General features: G+C 41.8%; 1 protein-coding gene across 1 annotated transcript in view; it reads left to right on the top strand.

Annotated features, from left to right (window-relative positions):
- Positions 1-18993: 18993 nt before the first annotated feature.
- Positions 18994-24681, top strand: part of si:dkeyp-14d3.1 (transmembrane protein 132C) — a 178536-nt gene continuing 172848 nt past the window's right edge. The window contains exon 1 of the mRNA XM_090189063.1: positions 18994-19015. Within this exon, the coding sequence (XP_090045189.1) occupies positions 18994-19015 (22 nt within the window). The remainder of the gene's footprint in view (positions 19016-24681) is intronic.

The raw sequence follows: 24681 nt of genomic DNA, 5'->3' as shown, positions 1-24681 counted from the left end.
AGTAAATAGATGGGATATCTAAAGGAGGATATTGATGGGTTGCCCACTGATTTACTGTATAGCAGTTTATACCAAAATAAGGGCTCCACTCTGGGTTGTCTTTGATTCCCTCATGGTTTACCTTTAAGTCTATCTGGATGTTCTGGGAAGCAGCTAGTCAACTAAATAAAAAGCTTAAATTGACAACAATATGCCCATTAATTTGGTTGCGGCTGTTAGTTCCTTTCATTGAGTTTGATCCTTCATTGCATTTGATAATGGAATGTACTGTAATGGTTACTGATGGTGTTGAATAAAATGTTCAGAGAGTTTAACTGAGGGCAATTCATTGTAATAATTGATGTTGAGGCTGATTCAGTGTTTGTGCCTTCTCCCTTCTCCAGCCTTGTGATGTCAAAACAGAGGACCTCTGGATCATCAATCTGTCTGGGTTCAAAGCTCTGGTTTACCATGCAGCATTCACAACTGTGCTCACAGAACTGTGGGTGGGACCCCCAACTCATAACAGGCTGTAGAAGGCAGACACTCAGCATTGGGAAAATCACATTATCACGGACTTATTTTCTTTATAAGAAAATGCTCTGTACTCAAATTGAAGTTCACAAACTTTCATATCAGATATTGCAAGTTTTGCTTGGCTGGTTTCCTACTGTACAGAGAACATATCTTACTGTTGGTGTCTAGGTCCAACATACAGAAAATCAACTTTCAGCAAAATGAGAAACTTATCTAATTATGAGTTATCCAAATATTACTTTGAAGCAGCAAAAGTATTATGCTTTCATTACTGCATTAATAGAAATGTTATTGCAGTAGCAGCCAGCCCGCGGAGAAAATGCTAAGCCAGCACAACATTATATTAGATATTAATGCAATATGTCGTGCTTGGAGGATTTTAGGTTAACCAGTACATTTAACTCAGTATGATTATATTCTGCCGCTTTATTACGTACTATGATGATGATACTGTATTTTCAAGGCACGCTGACATCTGAATTGTACCCCCAAAAGTGCATCTCTGCTGGATAGATTTTTTTGGCATGCACATTGTTTTGCATCATTTCGTAATGAAGAGATTATGCACAGGTGGCTGGACAAAGGTTCACAGAGCATCAGAGTGGAGTCTCTGAGAGTAACTGTCAGCATCTATTGGAGAAATCAGAGCTAAATGCATTAGAAGAGGCAATGAAGTGACAGGTGCATATTTTCAAGGCCCATTGACTTCTTTGTGGTGAGGTGGATAGACTGTCAGGAGTCTTGACACCTCTCTGTGATCGAGAGCGAGGCTGTTACTGAGCTGGGGATGAGTGAGTCAGAGAGCATTTAGAAATTAAAGGGTTAGCCGTATTGGTTTGATTAACGTCTAGTGTTGTTCTCATTCTCAGGCGGTAAATCTGCTAAGTACTGTAGATGCTAGATATCTGGATCACATATTTGAGACACACACTTCATTTGTTGTGATGTCATCAGCAAATATAAATGCCCAATGCCAGCATTTAGCCTTCAAAACTCCTTCTAAGGGGTGTCATTTTCTGTGATGGAATGCACCTTCTATTTATTGTTGGACTTCAAATCAAATCAAATATATTTCACGTGCTTCGCAAACCTCAGGTGTGGACTAACAGTGAAATGTTTACTTATGGGCCCTTCTCAACAATGCGGAGAGAAAGAAAATAGAGAAATAATAGAAAAGTAAAACACGTAATGATAAAAGTTTATAATAGATACACAATGAGTAACAATAACGTGGCTATCTACAAGGGGTACCAGTACCGAGTCGATGTGCTGGGGTACGAGGTCATTGAGGTACATACAGTATGTACATATAACTAGGAATAAAGTGACAGATAGTAAACAGTAGCAGCAGCGTATGTGATGAGTCAAAATAGTTAGTGCAAAAAGGGTCAATGCAGATAGTACTGGGTAGCTATTTGGTTAACTATTTAAATAACTATTTAGCAGTCTTATGGCTTGGGGGTAGAAGCTATTCAGGGTCCTGTTGGTTCCAGACTGCGTTAGCAGAGAGAACAGTCAAAATGCCGGTCTGTGGTGATGGACAAAAAGGGAATTTGGCTGATGTGAAACGGGCAGGCCCTGTAAAGGAGACAACAGCAAAATGGATGGACGTGGATGTTTTATTGCATAATATACACAGACGTATACAGGAGCTGAATAAATCATCTCTTCTTCTGCTTGAAGTGTAGATGTCAAACCAAACATGGGCCCTCAAATACCTCTGACATTGAAGGTTGTTTTAGTGGGCGATTTTACAAGACATTCAATCATATCTCTCTCCTCTTCTGCCAAAACAGCCCCCCCTCCAGTCTCTGCCATCTCCCTATTAGTTTATTTGGGTTGGATCAGAGTGGTGTAGCGGACGTGTTTACTCACTAGGCTGCGATATATGAACCCATTGACTCACCTCTATGTCATCTATCTGCACCATACATTCTCTATCCTTTCTCTGGTGGCTGTGCTGTCAATGTCAACAAATGATCTGCTTTTTACGTGTTCTTTGAGGGACTCTAAAGGTAACAGCCTTTATTTGGAAATACATTTGGTTGTACATCTGTTGAAACAATACAGAAGAAATACCTTAACTGATTGATTGTGTTTTGTCCACTACCAATCAGTCATTTAAATGGCCTGAGGAAGAGAACTGTAACTATGAGTTAGTTGTGAGTGTAATTGGAAAGCCAGAGTGTTTGTTTGTCGCCAAATAATGTGCCCAGAATCCTCAGAGCCTAATCAGTACACTTGCCTTTCAAGCAGGAATTGGTTAATGTTCATTAACTCCACTGAGTGAACGTTCACATCGTCTACACTCATTTTAGATAAAGAACACCAAAACCCCAAGGACACACTCAGCCAGAAACAGTGTCTGTGAACTGTGCAATGTTACTGTTAACTATATTTTAGACAACTAAATCCTAGGTGGAGGTACTACACCCAGACCATTCTCTCAAACTCTAAATACATTTCTCTATTACTTGTTGCAACCACCTCCATCCTGCTACCCTCCCATCCTGTCTTTGCTGCTATGCCCCTGTTGGATCCTACACAGCAGTTGCCCTGTCCTTGGCGTGCCAATGGCCTGTGACTCCTGGGCTCTCTTGCCATGGCCGTGTGGCATCAGTGAGTCAGAGACCCCCTGGCAGTCTCAGTGTAATGCTCAACACAGCTCTGTAGGCTCTGTGCACAAGAGGCTGCAATGGCACTGAGCATGACCTTCCCTTCCCTGCTCCATTATCTGCTCCTGCAGCCTTTCCACACCCCAGGGCCCCCTCTTTAACACAAATTGGATGGGGCCTCTACAGAATGCTGAGAATGAATGAACCCGAGGATAACAGAGGATTAGCCAGAGAAACGTATAAAAATTGGATTCAAATTGGATGCAAAATGTATGAAGATGTTAATGTATCGCTGAATGATTTAGTGCATCAGTGTCTGCTCCTTTTACAATCTGTCTGCCTCTAATTTCACTGTCTATCACAATTTTAAGTGCACCAGACAGTTCATTTTATTTTCATGCTCAACTACCTATCCATTGTTAGAATATAAAATGCATAATCTGTGACACTGAAAGGTGATTTACTTCTGGATAGAAATCCTATGATGTCAACTCTCTCTCTCTCTCTCTCTCTCTCTCTGTCTCTGTCTCTCTTTCGCTCTCTCTCTCTCTCTCTGTCTCTGTCTCTCTTTCGCTCTCTCTATTTTTCTCTCTCTGTCTCTCTTTCGCTCTCTCTATTTCTCTCTCTCTGTCTCTGTTTCGCTCTCTCTATTTCTCTCTCTCTGTCTCTCTTTCAATCTCTTTTTGTGCACAAATCCTCTAGTGGTGTAACTGTTCACCAAAACCACAGTTCGGTACATATTGTGGTTCTGGGGTCACGGTTCGGTTTCGGTACTGCGGTGGAAATGAAATGCCATTCACAATGTTCAGCATTCACAATGTACATTGTATTGTACAATGTGACCGGATTGTTATGTTGGGCCGCTCAAGTTTCCACGCTGATGCTATGCTTGTAACCATGTGGGAGGCGGGAATTTACCAGTTGTGAAGTTGTAAATATTAGTTGGATTCATTCATGTGATTTGAGAAATGCAAATTGGCTAATGGCCAACAAGCTTTGTCAACCATAAACTTAAAGTACAACTATCATGCTTGTAAACACATTAATAGATTGCTTTTAATAAATAATATTTTGTTGTTGCATTTAACTGCTGAAAATGCTGTTATATAGGCCACTTCCTAAGTAGATGACGTCAGAGGTCACAATGTGTGAGATGTGGGTGCACAGGATGATAGGCGAGTTTCCCACTAGTAATTACCATTTTGAGGGCCTTTCAGGCGAACTTTTCTCAGTTGTATGTGGTACATTCCCTCTTCCCACTTTATTACTAATGCACCATGACACTGCCTCCTTCAATTCCAGATGTGCACTTGTGACTCTCATAAAGGGGACTTGTCTGTAGCACGGTACATCTTCCACTCTGTGGAAATTGTGATGGGCTGTCACTGTTAAGCGCAACACGGGGTGCATTGGCCAATTCATTGAAAACTTAGGCTTTGGTTTGCTTATGTAGAGCGGGTACCACCTCTTTGCTGAAATGGGTGCAAAATGGAAGTTCGTAACGTGGCTCGAGCACTTTCATGAGGTGCTGAAACCCCTTATTCTCAACCACTGAGAAAAGGCACATATCCGGGGCTATAAACCAAAGACTGTAAAAAAAATCTAAACATAGCCTGCCTATTGCTCTTGTAATTTCTTTGATCCGGCCATAATCAACTGCCAAGTGCTGCTTGAATGCAGAGGGGAGACGAGGTCGTGTAGTTGTTTCTTTGCGTTTCCGTCTTGCTCCGGTATACTGAGTTGATGTCGGTGTAATTGTGTCAACATATTTGAGGTGTTAGCAGCTGCTATATGTGTACCGTTACAGCCCTAAAATCCTCACAACCCAGCAAAAAGCTCTACAGGAATTCCCTCAAAACACTTCAGAAACAAAAGTTTACCATCATCACTCACCAGTGGCAGTGATCCACAGACAGAGACAGAGGCCTTGGTCAGAGTGGTGTTGTGCTGCTACGGCTACTAATCCTTCAGTTACAATGTCAGACAAATAACAAATAAACAAACAAGTAAACACTTGAAACAATAATAGCAACGTCCCCTGCTCTGCCATGATGATAGATGTTGATGTTTAAAGTGTATGTTAATTTTACACCAAACCAAAAGCATTAGAGATTTGAAGTAAAAGAGGTCTAGGCTATTTGTCTAAAAACAAACAAAAAAACTATTTAGATTTGTGAATGCAATGATATTTTGTGAAAGTGGATTAGCCTATCTAATCCTATACTGATGTTCAGATTGGTGTCAGAGCTGTGTCTTCGTCTCCAATTATTAGTAAGAATCAGTCAAATTGAATTACAAGATATAGCCTCCCCTGGCTGTGCATGATGTGTTTGGTTTGGTCTGCTCATCCCTGGCAATGGATGGTGTGCTTGGTTTGGTCTGCCCATCCCTGGCTATGCATGGTGTGCTTGGTTTGGTCTGCCCATCCTGGATGTGCATGGTGTGCTTGGTTTGGTCTGCCCATCCTGGATGTGCATGGTGTGCTTGATTTGGTCTGCCCATCCTGGATGCGCATGGTGTGTTTGGCCTGAGTGTGAATTGTGTTTGATACAGAGGGCTCCATAGGATGCGTCTCCAAGCTTATCTGTGTGTAGAGAACCACTTGTCTCCTTTGCAGATATCCATCTCCCTCCAGTTTACCTTCTCCCTCTAAAGTTACTCAAATGTGAATTACTTTCACAGGCCTTTCATGACTCACAAACCACAAACGCATTCAATCCCAATAGACAGACAGAGCGCCGACCAATCCATTGCAGCAGCTAGCTACAGTATGCAGTATTTATGACTCTTTCCACATAAGAGAAGAAACAATTGAAAAGAAAAGAAGATGTAGATAGGAGAAAACTTTAATTATAAAATACAGACTCTAATCTGGCAGCTTCTAATGTGATGAATAAAGCATTGTCCTGGGCAGAAACGGCCAGGTGTTGCTCTGTGAATGAAAAAAGTATACATAATCTGCTCGTCACAGAGTTGGAAACCAGTGTCTTAAGAGCAGAGCGATATGCAGGCCCTGACCCGCATGTCAAGGAGGTGACCTTTGGCTGGAAATAAAACGTGGTATGACAGGGAGTGAGAGGCGGCAGTGTGCAGTCTAACTCTGCAGCCAGCCAGTGGCCCCCTGTGAATGGAGATAGTGGTTCCTCAAGTGAAAGTGCCGTCATACAACGGTATATCCTGCTCTCACTACTTTCGTATTGCACAGTAAACACCAGGAGAACACCTCAGGGAAAAACATTGAGACGCTAAGAACAAAATCATAGATCCTCTGTGTGTACAAGAAAAATAAGTTCCTATACTCCAAGAACGAAACTGTGATACGTTGTGCTGCCCTATTACACTGATCACTAGATAACATATCCAGAATTGCTAGCCTTCATCAGCTCCTGAAAATAAGAAAAGTGACTAAGTATATATCAGCTATTCTTTTATGTTGAAGAAAGTGTAACAGAAGGTTACAGTACAGGTATTTTCAGTAGCTATGGCTCGACTAACCTTTCTACAGTCCAGTGATCTCTCTCTACAGTGCTATATCAAATCAAATCAAATCAAATCATCAAATCAAATCAAATCAAATTTATTTATATAGCCCTTCGTACATCAGCTGATATCTCAAAGTGCTGTACAGAAACCCAGCCTAAAACCCCAAACAGCAAGCAATGCAGGTGTAGAAGCACGGTGGCTAGGAAAAACTCCCTAGAAAGGCCAAAACCTAGGAAGAAACCTAGAGAGGAACCAGGCTATGTGGGGTGGCCAGTCCTCTTCTGGCTGTGCCGGGTGGAGATTATAACAAAACATGGTCAAGATGTTCAAATGTTCATAAATGACCAGCATGGTCGAATAATAATAAGGCAGAATAGTTGAAACTGGAGCAGCAGCACAGTCAGGTGGACTGGGGACAGCAAGGAGTCATCATTTCAGGTATTCCTGGGGCATGGTCCTAGGGCTCAGGTCCTCCGAGAGAGAGAAAGAAAGAGAGAATTAGAGAGAGCATATGTGGGATGGCCAGTCCTCTTCTGGCTGTGCCGGGTGGAGATTATAACAGAACATGGCCAAGATGTTCAAATGTTCATAAATGACCAGCATGGTCGAATAATAATAAGGCAGAACAGTTGAAACTGGAGCAGCAGCACAGCCAGGTGGACTGGGGACAGCAAGGAGTCATCATGTCAGGTAGTCCTGGGGCATGGTCCTAGGGCTCAGGTCCTCCGAGAGAGAGAAAGAGAGGAGAGAATTAGAGAACGCACACTTAGATTCACACAGGACACCAAATAGGACAGGATAAGTACTCCAGATATAACAATCTGACCCTAGCCCCCCGACACATAAACTACTGCAGCATAAATACTGGAGGCTGAGACAGGAGGGGTCAGGAGACACTGTGGCCCACTCCGAGGACACCCCCGGACAGGGCCAAACAGGAAGGATATAACCCCACCCACTTTGCCAAAGCACAGCCCCCACACCACTAGAGGGATATCTTCAACCACCAACTTACCATCCTGAGACAAGGCTGAGTATAGCCCACAAAGACCTCCGCCACGGCACAACCCAAGGGGGGGGGGGGGCGCCAACCCAGACAGGATGACCACATCAGTGACTCAACCCACTCAGGTGACGCACCCCCTCCAGGGACGGCATGAGAGAGCCCCAGTAAAGCCAGTGACTCAGCCCCTGTAATAGGGTTAGAGGCAGAGAATCCCAGTGGAAAGAGGGGAACCGGCCAGGCAAAGACAGCAAGGGCGGTTCGTTGCTCCAGAGCCTTTCCGTTCACCCTCCCACTCCTGGGCCAGACTACACTCAATCATATGACCCACTGAAGAGATGAGTCTTCAGTAGAGACTTAAAGGTTGAGACCGAGTTTGCGTCTCTGACATGGGTAGGCAGACCGTTCCATAAAAATGGAGCTCTATAGGAGAAAGCCCTGCCTCCAGCTGTTTGCTTAAAAATTCTAGGGACAATTAGGAGGCCTGCGTCTTGTGACCGTAGCGTACGTGTAGGTATGTACGGCAGGACCAAATCAGAGAGATAGGTAGGAGCAAGCCCATGTAATGCTTTGTAGGTTAGCAGTAAAACCTTGAAATCAGCCCTTGCTTTGACCGGAAGCCAGTGTAGAGAGGCTAGCACTGGAGTAATATGATCAAATTGTTTGGTTCTAGTCAGGATTCTAGCAGCCGTATTTAGCACTAACTGAAGTTTATTTAGTGCTTTATCCGGGTAGCCGGAAAGTAGAGCATTGCAGTAGTCTAACCTAGAAGTGACAAAAGCATGGATGAATTTTTCTGCATCATTTTTGGACAGAAAGTTTCTGATTTTTGCAATGTTACGTAGATGGAAAAAAGCTGTCCTTGAAATGGTCTTGATATGTTCTTCAAAAGAGAGATCAGGGTCCAGAGTAACGCCGAGGTCCTTCACAGTTTTATTTGAGACGACTGTACAACCATTAAGATTAATTGTCAGATTCAACAGAAGATCTCTTTGTTTCTTGGGACCTAGAACAAGCATCTCTGTTTTGTCCGAGTTTAAAAGTAGAACGTTTGCAGCCATCCACTTCCTTATGTCTGAAACACATTCTTCTAGCAAGGGCAATTTTGGGGCTTCACCATGTTTAATTGAGATGTACAGCTGTGTGTCATCCGCATAGCAGTGAAAGTTAACATTATGTTTTCGAATAACATCCCCAAGAGGTAAAATATATAGTGAAAACAATAGTGGTCCTAAAACGGAACCTTGAGGAACACCGACATTTACAGTTGATTTGTCAGAGGACAAACCATTCACAGAGACAAACTGATATCTTTCCGACAGATAAGATCTAAACCAGGCCAGAACTTGTCCGTGTAGACCAATTTGGGTTTCCAATCTCTCCAAAAGAATGTGGTGATCGATGGTATCAAAAGCAGCACTAAGGTCTAGGAGCACGAGGACAGATGCAGAGCCTCGGTCCGATGCCATTAAAATGTCATTTACCACCTTCACAAGTGCAGTCTCAGTGCTATGATGGGGTCTAAAACCAGACTGAAGCATTTCGTATACATTGTTTGTCTTCAGGAAGGCAGTGAGTTGTTGCGCAACAGCCTTTTCTAAAATTTTTGAGAGGAATGGAAGATTCGATATAGGCCGATAGTTTTTTATATTTTCTGGGTCAAGGTTTGGCTTTTTCAAGAGAGGCTTTATTACTGCCACTTTTAGTGAGTTTGGTACACATCCGGTGGATAGAGAGCCGTTTATTATGTTCAACATAGGAGGGCCAAGCACAGGAAGCAGCTCTTTCAGTAGTTTAGTTGGAATAGGGTCCAGTATGCAGCTTGAAGGTTTAGAGGCCATGATTATTTTCATCATTGTGTCAAGAGATATAGTACTAAAACACTTGAGCGTCTCTCTTGATCCTAGGTCCTGGCAGAGTTGTGCAGACTCAGGACAACTGAGCTTTGAAGGAATACGCAGATTTAAGGAGGAGTCCGTAATTTGCTTTCTAATAATCATAATCTTTTCCTCAAAGAAGTTCATGAATTTATCACTGCTAAAGTGAAAGTCATCCTCTCTTGGGGAATGCTGCTTTTTAGTTAGCTTTGCGACAGTATCAAAAAGGAATTTCGGATTGTTCTTATTTTCCTCAATTAAGTTAGAAAAATAGGATGATCGAGCAGCAGTAAGGGCTCTTCGGTACTGCACAGTACTGTCTTTCCAAGCTAGTCGGAAGACTTCCAGTTTGGTGTGGCGCCATTTCCGTTCCAATTTTCTGGAAGCTTGCTTCAGAGCTCGGGTATTTTCTGTGTACCAGGGAGCTAGTTTCTTATGAGAAATGTTTTTAGTTTTTAGGGGTGCAACTGCATCTAGGGTATTGCGCAAGGTTAAGTTGAGTTCCTCAGTTAGGTGGTTAACTGATTTTTGTCCTCTGGCGTCCTTGGGTAGACAGAGGGAATCTGGAAGGACATCAAGGAATCTTTGTGTTGTCTGTGAATTTATAGCACGACTTTTGATGATCCTTGGTTGGGGTCTGAGCAGATTATTTGTTGCAATTGCAAACGTAATAAAATGGTGGTCCGATAGTCCAGGATTATGAGGAAAAACATTAAGATCCACAACATTTATTCCATGGGACAAAACAAGGTCCAGCGTATGACTGTGACAGTGAGTGGGTCCAGAGACATGTTGGACAAAACCCACTGAGTCGATGATGGCTCCGAAAGCCTTTTGGAGTGGGTCTGTGGACTTTTCCATGTGAATATTAAAGTCACCAAAGATTAGAATATTATCCGCTATGACTACAAGGTCCGATAGGAATTCAGGGAACTCAGTGAGGAACGCTGTATATGGCCCAGGAGGCCTGTAAACAGTAGCTATAAAAAGTGATTTAGTAGGCTGCATAGATTTCATGACTAGAAGCTCAAAAGACGAAAACGTCATTTTTTTTTTTGGAAATTGAAATTTGCTATCGTAAATGTTAGCAACACCTCCGCCTTTGCGGGATGCACAGGGGATATGGTCACTAGTATAGCCAGGAGGTGAGGCCTCATTTAACACAGTAAATTAAGCCATGTTTCAGTCAGGCCAATCACATCAAGATTATGATCAGTGATTAGTTCATTGACTATAATTGCCTTTGAAGTAAGGGATCTAACATTAAGTAGCCCTATTTTGAGATGTGAGGTATCATGATCTCTTTCAATAATGACAGGAATGGAGGTGGTCTTTATCCTAGTGAGATTGCTAAGGCGAACACCGCCATGTTTAGTTTTGCCCAACCTAGGTCGAGGCACAGACACGGTCTCAATGGTGATAGCTGAGCTGACTACACTGACTGTGCTAGTGGCAGACTCCACTATGCTGGCAGGCTGGCTAACAGCCTGCTGCCTGGCCTGCACCCTATTTCATTGTGGAGCTAGAGGAGTTAGAGCCCTGTCTATGTTGGTAGATAAAATGAGAGCACCCCTCCAGCTAGGATGGAGTCCGTCACTCCTCAGCAGGTCAGGCTATAGTAGGCTGTGGTGATGAGAGAGACAGTAACTAACCCATATCGAGGCAGAGTTGGATACTGTACTCTTGCTCACTCGGTCTCGCTGTCGTTCCCGCTCTCTCTCTCTCAGCCCCACAGCAGCCACTGATACAAAGGCCCCGAGTTAAGAACAGAGACCTTATCTGGCCCTGCATAAAAGGAGCGCAGATGAAAAGAGTTGGGTTGTCTTTTGAAAGAACACATGAAAAGGAACTGTCATTTAAAAGCCCTTTTTAAATCACAAACAGATGTTTTAACAGTTTACCAATTTCTGCTGTTTATGTGTAGCTCATGGATTTGATTGGCAGTATCATAATGTGTGTATTTTAAGATGTTGATGGCACAAAAAAATTACTTAAAACTGTGAGGTACGGGCCTCCTGAGTTGCGCAGCGGTCTAAGGCACTGCAGTGCTTGAGGCGTCACTACAGATCCAGGTCTCAATACCAGGCTGAGTCACAGCTGGCCGCGACCGGGAGACCCATGAGGTGATGCACAATTGGCCCAGCGTCGTCCGGGTTAGAGGAGGATTTGGCCAGCTGGGATGTCCCATTGCGCTCTAGCGACTCCTGTGGCGGGCCGGGCAAATGCATGCTGACACGCTCACAAGTTGTATGGTGTTTCCTCCGACATATTGGTGCGGCTGGCTTCCTGGTTAAGCAAGCAGTGTGTCAAGAAGCAGTGCTGCTTGGCAGGGTCGTGTTTCGGAGTACGCATGGCTCTCGACCTTCGCCTCTCCCAAGTCCGTAAGGGAAGTGTAGCGATGGGACACGACTGTAACTACCCATTGGATTTCACGAAATTGGGGAGAAAAATATGTTTAAAAAAATCTCAGGCTTTTTATGGTAGTGAAATGATTTGCGGTGAAGTAGTATCTCACACTGATTTTTTTTCTTATTGTTTTCTGTTTTTATCTTTAGCTTTACCATGAAAATCACCATGGTTCTGGAATGGGGGAGCCAGCCTTCTTGGCCGTCCATCTTGGTAATCAAACAGGATGGCTTTGAAAACAAAATGTGCTCAGCATTGCCCTTCCCACAAATATTTATTTTTAAGTAAGAGACATTGTAGAAGCAAGACAGCACACCACTTTTCTTTGTGATCTAGTATGAAATAGAATACTCCCTCTCCCCTTGTTGTTGCCTTAATGGCTTTCTTCTCTTGGACAAAAATAGAGCTACTTGTCCATGAAGTTAGTTCTCACTCTGACAGCTTTTGGGTTAAACCACAGATTTAGAGCCAGTCCATCTGGAGCCACAACAAAGGCTTTAAAAAAGCAAAGGGCCACAGTGAGGTGAATGCACACTTCCTCTTTAGATAGACAATTCCACCGCATTTTCAATAATGGGTCATGAAATAAAGAATTCAAAGCCATTTGTGTATTTCATAATGGCTTTCACATTGAATACATATCTGTGGATTTCTTCAAAGCATTGCAATATTTCCATAGATACACAATTAGGTTAGTAAGTTTCTGTTTTCAGTAAATGTAGAAACGACAGTATTTAAGAAAAGAAAGAATAAGCCAGTATAAAGGTCTAGCTGAAAAAGCTATGCATGGTTTTGCAGTCTGGTTCCCTTCATAGAAATGCAGTGTTGTCAGGTTGTAGAAGTGGGATTTATTATCCAGTAATATGGTTGACCTTGGTGGAAGTTTACCAATATATTTAGGGAGGGTAGGAGTGCCTGTGTGAGTGTAAAGTAATACTTAGCCACCGTACTGCACAAGCTCCTGCTCCCTCTTGAAAAATCTTGCTGTTATAAAGAGATTTGAGGAAAACCTTCTCTCAGCACAAACTGAGGAACCTGATGTAGCCCTTTCCTGCAGTGAAATTACCAAATTGCCCTTTAGTGGCCTCATGGGTAGAATGTTATTAATATTTTTCCTAATTTCATAGTTAATTAACATAATTATTTATTGTATTCCGAAATTCCGGTGTTTCTATGTCAAACGGTTTTGTTCTATTTCAGTCTTATGTGATTCATATAAAGTGTAATATTGTGATGTACACACAAAATGTAATACATTTCGACTCTGTATCTGACATGGTACAGGTGTCTTATTTCTGTTAAGCCCATAACCATGTGTGTGAGGTGTATACTTTTGTTTCAAAGTACATTTGTTTAAGACTACCAAGAAATACTTATCCCACTGCAGTAAAGGTTAATGTTATTTTAGAGGTATTATACATGTGTTCCTTGGCCAGGTACAGTACAGACAGAGCACTGGGTTATTAACAAACTCAAGTCATATGAAAGAAATTATGAAAGGAATGTCTGGTCATCTTCAGCTTGGTAGTTCTGTACCAGATGTTTGACTGTTGTTGGACTTTTTGAGATGTTGTGAGAAAGTAGGCTTCTCTTCCCTGTCAGCCTAGGAGGATCTCATCTCAGTGAGGTGTCTGAACTGTGGCGGGATGCCAAAGAACATTCTGAGGCTGAATCCAGCCTCCACATCCTCCATCCTCTAATGTGAGCTCCCGTCCATCTCTCACATTCATTAAAGAACCCTGTAGCTCAGTCAGTTACTGGCCTCAAGCCCGCACACTTCCCTTCGCCACAATGCATAACAAATTATTGCCACTGCCACACTGCAGTATTTGGTATAGTCAGATGTAGAAATATCCTGTTGAATATTTCCAATTTTTCATATCTATTTGACAGATTTGAGAATGTTGAGGGAAATAACTACGGAGAGGGTTTGAAAAGGTGTGTGGCGGATGACTTTCTTACCTGAGATCACACAGCCTCCTATTGAATATGTCCTTTTTTAGACTGCCCGGGTATGTGTGTTCAATGCCAAGCTAGAGGCTTGACCTCTGACTGAAGAAGGAGCTATTGTTCTCAGGTCTCTCAGGCGAGGCGGATGAGGCAGTCATTGTTCCACAGATCCTCTTACTCCTAAATCATTAAAAGTAGCTTTGATTACTTGTCATCGTTGACATTGTACGCAATCAGTGGTAATGGTTTTTCAATGTTCTGTACATTTCCTGATTTGTGGTGATAAGAGGACAAGAGATCGACTGGTACTGTAGCTGTTATACTGTCCAATGAAGAGAGAGTCAAGGGGTTTGGCAGGGCCACTTGTAGCTGGTAAGAACCAGAGTCATATAGAGTCCCTCCATATGACTCGGGCAAGGACTATCCTTGACAGATATGACTGTTGCTTCAAAAGAAAATTAAAGGAGAAATATGCAATTGCTACATCAATTTTTGGGCTCATAAATTAATTATATGTACCCTTTTGATTCTTAAATAATATAATTTACAAATGCCTCATGAGCTTAGTTCAACTCATCAGAACCCCTTATATATGCTTGTTTTACTTCAATGTTTGTAAACAAAGTAAATGCAAACAAACACTGTATACCTTCAAGTCCTGGTTGAAACTATACTTTTGATATCATAGATGGTCAGTTCTGGCATCCATAGCTCTATCAATGAATTTGCGACTGGTTACATTTCTTCAGCCCCATCCCTCAGCTTTTGAACGGCAGAGAGCTTAACTGTTTTTTTTTTTTAACTCATGTAACGCCCCAATGACGCCAGTCAGTACAATTCCTTATGTTACAGCAAGTATCATCTTTTTTTCATATTTTGCATCGTAAGCCTTCTCGACTGAATATCACAGAGAAGCAAGTTGTGTTCTGAGAGCAATCCTTTGGGGTGATATGAAAGTGTATTCAGCCTTTTTTTGTCCCGTGCTTAATCAGATGTGATGAGAATAGACATTTCTGTATGCGCTGTTTCCTGTAGTGAGACCTGGGGAGAATAAAACTGTATATCCACCATTTTTCACACAATTTTGATTTTCTGTATCTTATTCTAATGTTTACTGGAACCTTTCTATTTAGTTACGTACTTGTTTTTTGACACCTGTTGTATGCTGCCCCGGGCAGTAGGCAATGCCGAGCAGCAGCGTATAGATCTTTGGTGGGTTTGTGTCCACTTGTTCTCTTGGTCGTGACAGGGCTCTGCTCTCATTGTTAAATGTCCCTCAGTGCACACAAAGAGGCCGACTCACTCTGCCCTGCAAGAGGCCCTGTGTTTGTCCTGATTTACGATATCGCTTTGCAATAAAGGGCAGTGTGAGGGGAAGAGATTCATTAGGCGGACAGTTTATGTTTTAGAAAACTCCGGAGCGGCCCTGAGAATACTGATTGGCACACAAATCCATGCTTGTCTCATCCTCCCTGTCCAGGCCAAAAGCTCTCTGGCCTGGCCTGTCCTCCCCTACAGCCGTGTGCTCTGCCTGCTCTGGCACAATGGAGCCATTCTTCTCTGCACCCAGGAGACCAGTAATGTCTGCAGCCCAGCCCAGGCCAGGCCACTCACTGACTGATATCCTGCTGTGATAACTGTGTTGCACACACAGGCCTCACCACCTAAAGGTTCCTTTTTAGCCCCTAATGGTGCTGCAGTCTCTCTCAGCCAGGCAGGCAGGCCCACATGGGGACCAGAATGTGGTGGCCGTGGTTCTTCTCTTCTCCTCCCCACAGCTTTACCAAACATATCCAAGTAGTGCTGCTACTGCTGCTGCTGTTGTTTACTCTTCCCTGGTCGATACTCTTTAATCCCCAAGATGATGCTTTCGCTCATGAACTCGAAAGTAGCTCTTCCCTTAGTGAAGCCACAGGCCCATTAGTCTTTATTACCTCTAACTGTCTTAAATGTGGCCAATAATCACAGGAGGCTGCTGAGGGGAGGACGGCTCATAGTAATGTCTGGAATAGAGTGAATGAAATGGAAACCATGTGTTTGATACCGTTCCATTAATTCCGTTCCAGACATTACTATGAGCCCTTCCTCCCCAATGAAGGTGCAACCAGCCGCCTGTGGTGACCATCAATTGGATGTCAGACAACAAACAGCTACAGCAGGTCCCCCACTATCGTCGAAGAGGAAACTGTTCTACACACAGCATTTTGCATTGCCCCTTATTCATTAGTAGTTATTATAGATTTAATTTAGCTCATCTCAGGGATAGAGAGGGGTAAAAGCACCTAGGGAAAATGTCAGTTTAAAATGACCCCTTGACTTTTTCCACATTTTGTTGTGTTACAGCCTGAATTTAAAATGGATTAAATATACTTTTTTTGTCACTGGCCTACACACAATAGCATAATGTCAAAGCGGAATCATGTTTATTTTTTATTGTTTTTTTACAAATTAAAAGCTGAAGTGTCTCGAGTCAATTCACAGATTCAACCACCACAACAACCATGGAGGTTTACCAATGCCTCGCAAAGAAAGGCACCTATTGGTAGACGGGTAAAAATTTAAAAAAAGCAGACACTGAATATCCCTTGAGCATGGTGACGTTATTAATTACACTTTGGATGTGTCGATACACCAGTCACTACAAAGATACAGGTGTCTTTCCTAACTCAGTTGCCAGAGAGGAATAAACTGCTGAGGGATTTCACCATGAGGCCAATGGTGACTTTAAAACAGTTACAGAGTTTAATGGCTGTGATAGGGAAAAACTGAGGATGGATCAACAACATTGTAGTTACTCCACAATACTAACCTAATTGACAGAGTGACAAAAAGGAAGCCTGTGCAGAATAACGCCACCTGTTTGCAACAAGGCACTAATGTAATTCTGCAAAAAAATGTGGCAAAGCAATTAACTTTTCGTCCTGAGTACAATGTGTTATGTTTGGGGCAAATCCAATACAACACATTACTAAGTACCGCTCTCCATATGTTCAAGTATAGTGGTGGCTGCATCATGTTATGGGTATGCTTTGTTATGCACTGGGGAGTTTGTCAGGATAAAAAAAGAAACAAAATGGAGCTAAGCACAGGCAAAATCCTAGAAGAAAACCTGATTCAGTCTGCTTTCCACCAGACACTGGGAGATGAATTCACCTTTCAGCAGGACAATAACCTAAAACACAAGGCCAAATCTACACTGGAGTTGCTTACCAAGAAGAAAGTGAATGTTCCTGAGTGGCCGAGTTACAGTTTTGACTTAAATGTACTTGAAAATCTATGGCAAGACCTAAAAATGGTTGTCTAGCAATGATCAACAACCAATTCGAGAGAGATTGAAGATTTTTTTTAAAGAATGATGGGCAAATACTGCGCAATCCAGGTGTAGAAAGCTCTTAGAGACTTATCCATATAGATAGCTGAAATCAATGCCAAAGGTGCTTCTACAAGCACCTTTGGCAGACTCAGGGGTGTGAATGCTTATGTAAATGAGATCTTTCTGTATTTCATTTTCAATACATTTGCTAACATTTCTAAAAACATGTTTTCACTTTGTCATTATGGGGTATTGTGTGTAGATGGGTAAAGATCAATTTTTTATCCATTTCGAATTTAGGCTGTAACACAACAAAATGTGTAATAAGTCAAGGGGTATGAATACTTTCTGAAGGCACTGTAAACAAGCAGAAAGTAATATCATATTATATTGTGTATTGATTCATCCACTAGTGCCTTTGCCATTTTCTTACATTTCTTGGTGACTCAACAACACAGTAAATCATCTTCAAATTCTAATTGAAAGAACAACTGTATTTATTATTCTTGACGCGTGGACACAAATTCAATAACCCTTCTTAATTAGATATGATGATAAATACGCTGTGGGTAATGCATAGGGAAGAGAGAGCTTTCTGTCATTCTTTATATTTAAGGAATGTCCCATTAGAAGTAAAGTCAGGGCTGGGGCCTGTGGGAGTCAGAGGGGTCAGAGAGTGATACATGTGACTGTGGGAGTCAGAGGGATCAGAGAGAGGTACATGTGACTGTGGGAGTCAGAGGGGTCAGAGAGAGATACATGTGACTGTGGGAGTCAGAGGGGTCAGAGAGAGGTACATGTGACTGTGGGAGTCAGAGGGGTCAGAGAGAGGTACATGCCCAGGGAAAGGAGAAGAAGAGAGGGGGGGAAACTGTCAAAGTCAACCATTGTAGCCCTGTTCTTATTAATTACAGAGAGCTCCTCCCCTCTGTTTGTTTCTGTCAGATCCTTTTACTTTTTTCCTGACTTTTCTCTTTACGTTTATATCTTGTGGAGTTCTTTCTCTTTGCTAAGTTTTTGTTCTGTGCTGTTAAACTTTTGTCTCACACTTTTTGGCTCTGCATTAGGCATACGAATCATACTGTCTTGTTGACGTTTGCAAGGAGCAGGAAGGCAGGGGCTGTCCATCTCTCCAGTGGCCCTCCAGTGGACACCCATATCATTAGACAAGGTAGAGGGCAGCAGAAACATTGTCTCCAGTCCTGGTGTCCTCTCCAGTGGCCAGTCATTTACCCAGCCTCATCCATGTGTGAAGGCTGCTGCTCTTCCCTGCCAGCTCTGTCAGTCCTGCTTCAGCTGTACACACACACTGGTCTGGAGCCTGTGTGATAGCACTGCTGAGCATGTGTGGATGAGGAGTGCTGCTTGGTTAGTCAGGAGCTCTGACTATCTGGTTTCTTCCTGGGATCTGCTGCACACTGTCCACCTGCCAGTCTATCTGTCATAACAGCTCAAACATTGTGTAGTTCTCCCCACGCCCATCCCCATACTGACAGTAGAATGAGTGGTCAGCTCTTCTCGGAAGAGAAGAAATGCCTCAAAAGGGTTTGGAGTGGTCCCGCTCCAACAGAAACATGCAGACTCACCATGATTTGCATGCTTTTGCTTTTTATGGTTGCTCCTTTAGAACGCTGTACTATGATAATTTTATGTGATGATTAGTCCATTTCTTGCTAATAACACTGACTAGAAAATATGTTAGGAAAATACACATGAAACTGCCACACATTCACTGATAAGTGCCTGAATGTGTTGTCTACGATAAAGAAAATGAACCTATTTAACTATGAATCAGCATAATGCTGTATCGTATTTCAGATTAAAATCAAGATGATCCTGGTACAGCAGGCAGGTGGGTGACTTGGAGGAGGGACACTGACCGACATGCTGGCCTTTCTGGCCCATGTCTGTCTGGACATTAGTAACACTCAGGTCCATCTTTACTGCAGGCGAAGTGGGCACAATGATTTCTACAAAAAACATCAAACCATGTTATGTTATGTTATGTCATGTTACTATTTCCTTTTAGGAGCACAACATCGAATGAGATATTGAAAGGTTTGAAATAGACTAACGATTACAATACTGTGGTCCCCAGTCCACTTCCTTCACCTCAGGACACAACTGGGAGCATATAAAGATTCCAGTAACCCTCAAGATATTTATATGCTTTATACATATACAGTGCCTTGCGAAAGTATTCGGCCCCCTTGAACTTTGCGACCTTTTGCCACATTTCAGGCTTCAAACATAAAGATATAAAACTGTATTTTTTTGTGAAGAATCAACAACAAGTGGGACACAATCATGAAGTGGAACGACATTTATTGGATATTTCAAACTTTTTTAACAAATCAAAAACTGAAAAATTGGGCGTGCAAAATTATTCAGTCCCCTTAAGTTAATACTTTGTAGCGCCACCTTTTGCTGCGATTACAGCTGTAAGTCGCTTGGGGTATGTCTCTATCAGTTTTGCACATCGAGAGACTGACATTTTTTCTCATTCCTCCTTGCAAAACAGCTCAAGCTCAGTGAGGTTGGATGGAGAGCATTTGTGAACAGCAGTTTTCAGTTCTTTCCACAGATTCTCGATTGGATTCAGGTCTGGACTTTGACTTGGCCATTCTAACACCTGGATATGTTTATTTTTGAACCATTCCATTGTAGATTTTGCTTTATGTTTTGGATCATTGTCTTGTTGGAAGACAAATCTTCGTCCCAGTATCAGGTCTTTTGCAGACTCCATCAGGTTTTCTTCCAGAATGGTCCTGTATTTGGCTCCATCCATCTTCCCATCAATTTTAACCATCTTCCCTGTCCCTGCTGAAGAAAAGCAGGCCCAAACCATGATGCTGCCACCACCATGTTTGACAGTGGGGATGGTGTGTTCAGCTGTGTTGCGTTTACGCCAAACATAACGTTTTGCATTGTTGCCAAAAAGTTCAATTTTGGTTTCATCTGACCAGAGCACCTTCTTCCACATGTTTGGTGTGTCTCCCAGGTGGCTTGTGGCAAACTTTAAACAACACTTTTTATGGATATCTTTAAGAAATGGCTTTCTTCTTGCCACTCTTCCATAAAGGCCAGATTTGTGCAATATACGACTGATTGTTGTCCTATGGACAGCGTCTCCCACCTCAGCTGTAGATCTTTGCAGTTCATCCAGAGTGATCATGGGCCTCTTGGCTGCATCTCTGATCAGTCTTCTCCTTGTATGAGCTGAAAGTTTAGAGGGACGGCCAGGTCTTGGTAGATTGGCAGTGGTCTGATACTCCTTCCATTTCAATATTATCGCTTGCACAGTGCTCCTTGGGATGTTTAAAGCTTGGGAAATCTTTTTGTATCCAAATCCGGCTTTAAACTTCTTCACAACAGTATCTCGGACCTGCCTGGTGTGTTCCTTGTTCTTCATGATGCTCTCTGCACTTTTAACGGACCTCTGAGACTATCACAGTGCAGGTGCATTTATACGGAGACTTGATTACACACAGGTGGATTGTATTTATCATCATTAGTCTTTTAGGTCAACATTGGATCATTCAGAGATCCTCACTGAACTTCTGGAGAGAGTTTGCTGCACTGAAAGTAAAGGGGCTGAATAATTTTGCACGCTCAATTTTTCAGTTATTGATTTGTTAAAAAAGTTTGAAATATCCAATAAATGTCGTTCCACTTCATGATTGTGTCCCACTTGTTGTTGATTCTTCAAAAAAAAATACAGTTTTATATCTTTATGTTTGAAGTCTGAAATGTGGCAAAAGGTCGCAAAGTTCAAGGGGGCCGAATACTTTCGCAAGGCACTGTATCTTATTTATTTCAATTCCAAACACTGCTGACTCTTTATTACTGTGGATTTGGGTTTAAAGTTCTCTTGATGGGAGTTTATTTTAAGGTTGTACATTCAGAGCCAATTCCAGAGACTGATTGCATTAGAGATTTGCATACAAATATCCACAGTCTGGGAAATGGATCTCACAGTTGTTTGCAGGTATAAGCATATTGTACCTTGGATTATGCTGCAGTTACTCTACCACATATCTACTTAAAGGTTTGTGGCTTCAAGCTGCTTTTTGAAAAATACAAATGAATAAAGCATTAGTATAAAAGGTTTGAGCATTCTTTTCTGATGTAAAAACAAATTCAATGCCTTGTGTATTTGTTGTAAACATACAATTCAAACGTCATTGATTACTTAAGTCAATTCCTCTACCTTACAAAGGAAGTTCATAACCATTCTTTATTCGTAGGTTTAATGTGCACATGGGTTCCATCGGTTGCTGGTTCTTTGAAAGGAATTCAATAAGCTGCCATGATTTATAGATGGCATTCCCTTTTCCCCCTTTAAACGTATGTCCTCTAAGTTTAGAAATCATAGTTCTACGTTCAGTCACAAACAGATAAACATTTTGAAGTGTTTGTTGTTATTATATGATGTCACGGTCGTCGTTGGAAGCATAGTCGGACCAAAGCACAGCGTGATCAGGGTTCCACATATTTATTGAAGTGAAACTTAGAACAAGACAAGGTAAAGAAACAACGAAAATGTGATGTCAATGAAGTGCTAAATGGCAACATCACAAAACAAGATCCCACAAAACACAGTGGGGGAATGGCTGCCTAAATATGACCCCCAATCAAAGACAACGATAAACAGCTGCCTCTGATTGGGAACCATACCAGGCCAACATAGAACTAAATATCCTAGATAGGAACACCCCCCCCCTCGCCTCACACCCCGACCTAACCAAAATAGAGAATAAAAAAGTCTCTCTATGGTCAGGGCGTGACATCCACATCTTTTTTATTGAAGTAAGTGAACCTCACAACAAAACAATAAAGAAACAACGAAACGTGACTACGTGGTGCACATGCACAAAACAATATCCCACAAAACACAGGTGGAAAACGGTTACCTAAATATGATCCCTAATTAGAGACACCGATTACCAGCTGCCTCTAATTGGGAATCATACAAATCACCAACATAGAAAAATAAACTAGAACCCCACATAGAAATAATAAACTAGAATACCCCCCTAGTCACGCCCTGACCTTCATGAGATCTGTATGTTTCTGTTATTTTATATTACCGTGCTTTCAGAAAGTATTCATACTCCTTGACCTATTCCACATTTTGTTGTGTTGCACACAATACCCCATAATGACAAAGTGAAAACATGTTTTTATACATTTTTACAAATGTATTGAAAATGTTAAAATCACCTTTGGCAGCGATTACATTTGTGAGTCTGGCTGGTTAAGTCTGTAAGAGGTTTGCACACCTGGAATGTACAATATTTGCACCAGGGGTTGGAATCAAAATAACTTTCCATTGTTTAGTTCTGAACAGAACCATTGTTTTTTCCAACATGTTCCACTGTTCCGACCAGCAAAATCAAGTTCTGAACCTGTTGAAAACCCCAAAAAGCACAGGTTTATATCGTTCCTTCTGTTCCTTTTTAAACTTCTGAAATATAATTTTTGTTTACATTAAGCTCGACATTAAATTACTTCACCAATCAGTGTGGATAGAGAAGCTTGCTGTGGAGCGGTTAAGCAATTTAATCTGTATAGGAAAGTCGTTAAGAGAAAATTGTATTTTGCCGTAGCAGCATGGTTTAATCATAATGAAAGACAAACACACACACACACACTGTGTTGTCACAGTGTAGGACGTGAGATGCATCTGAAATTTTGAGGTTGAGGAGAGAGCGAGAGAAGATGGAGGAAGCTTCCGTTGAAACGCTGTGCATCTAGTTATGGCATGCATTATCTGAATTAGGTCAACAGAATTATACCTACTGTATGGAGGAGCGGCTTTATGGAGGAACTTTTCATGTCTTTTTGAGTTGGTTTAACACCGGACCAGAGGAAACAAGCTTGTGTGTGCTGATCAGCACTACAATTAAAAATATGTCTTACCTTTTTTAGTTAATAAATCCAACGTGAGAAGTGATAACTATAGTATCCTTGAAAAAGTCAATCCATTCTTCTCTAATTAAACATTTCTCCCTAATTTCTGAATTACGCCTGTAATCTAGGTTCCACATATTTATTGAAGTGAAACATCAAACAAGACAAAATGAAGAAGGCTACAGTAACCTATGCTTCAGAGGGGAGGGGCAGGTGGCCTGCACACACACTGGCAAAGATTTCCGGCAGGCAGGAAGACACTGGAATACATTTCTGAGTGACAGAGAGAGGGACTTACATAGACGCTTTATGATTTTTGTGGGACCCCAAAAAATGCCCCGAAACGTAAAAAAACATAGGTGAAAACTATAATCCCTTATTGATGTTGCTTGTTAAATCCACTTCATTCAGTATAGATGAAGGTGAGGAGACAGGTTAAAGAATCATTTTTAAGCCTTGAGACAATTTAGACATGAATTGTGTATGTTTGCCATTTAGAGGGTGAATGGGCAAGACACAATATTTAAGTGCCATTGAACGGGATATGGTAGTAGGTGCCAAGCACACCGGTTTGTGTCAAGACCTCCAATGCTGCTGGGTATTTATGCTCAACAGTTTCCTGTATGTATCAATAATGGTCCACCACCAAAAGGACCTCCAGCCAACTTGACACAACTGTGGGAAGCAACTCACCATAAGGAAGGTGTTCCTAATGTTTAGTATGCTCAGTGCAAGTGAAAACTGTAACTAGGCCACTCAGGAACATTCAATGCCGTCTTGGTATGCAACTCCAGTGTATACTTGGCCTTGTCTGTTATGTTATTGTCCTGCTGAAAGGTACATTTGTTTCCCAGTGTCTGTTGGAAAGCAGACTGAACCAGGTTTTCTCTATGATTTAGCCTGTGATTCGTTCTATTCCATTTCTTGTTATTCAAAATAAAACTCCCCTGCCAATCAATCAGTCAGTCAAATGTATTTAAAACGCCCTTTTTACATCAGCAGATGTCACAAAGTACTTGTACAGAAACCCAGCCGAAAATCTCCCTGGCCTTTGTGGTTGAATCTTTGTTTGAAGTAACCTGCTCAACTGAGGGACCATACAGAGACTGTGTGGGTTACAGAGATGAGGTAGTCATTCAAAAGCATGTTAAACACTATTAATGCAGGCAGAGTGATTCATGCAACTTATTATGTGACTTGTTATGCAAGTATCTACTCCTGAACTTATTTAGGCTTGCCATAACAAAGGGGTTAAATACTTATTGACTCAAGACATTTCAGCTATTTGTTTTTTTATTTCATTTGTAAAAATGTGTTAAAACATAAATCCACTTTGACATTATGGGGTATTGTGTGTAGGCCAATGACACCAAATCTAAATTGAATCTATTTAAATTCAGGTTGTAACACAAGAACATGTGGAAAAAGTCAAGAGGTGTGAATAGTTTCCTTGTAATTGTAATTGCACACATCGTTCATTAATTTCTTCCTGCTTCTTCTTCCTTTCGTATCAAATGTTCACAAGGCTAGAATGGCTAAAATTATAACGGAATCAGCCAACCTTCCATTAATAGATTTGTTGACTCCATAGATGCGAAAATGTTG

Source organism: Oncorhynchus mykiss, chromosome 11 (genome assembly GCF_057628025.1).
Source record: "Oncorhynchus mykiss isolate SJ-2025 chromosome 11, ASM5762802v1, whole genome shotgun sequence".
NCBI classification, from domain to species: domain Eukaryota; kingdom Metazoa; phylum Chordata; class Actinopteri; order Salmoniformes; family Salmonidae; genus Oncorhynchus; species Oncorhynchus mykiss.
Note: the sequence above shows the minus strand (reverse complement) of the source record. Positions and strands in the feature narration are given on the sequence as shown.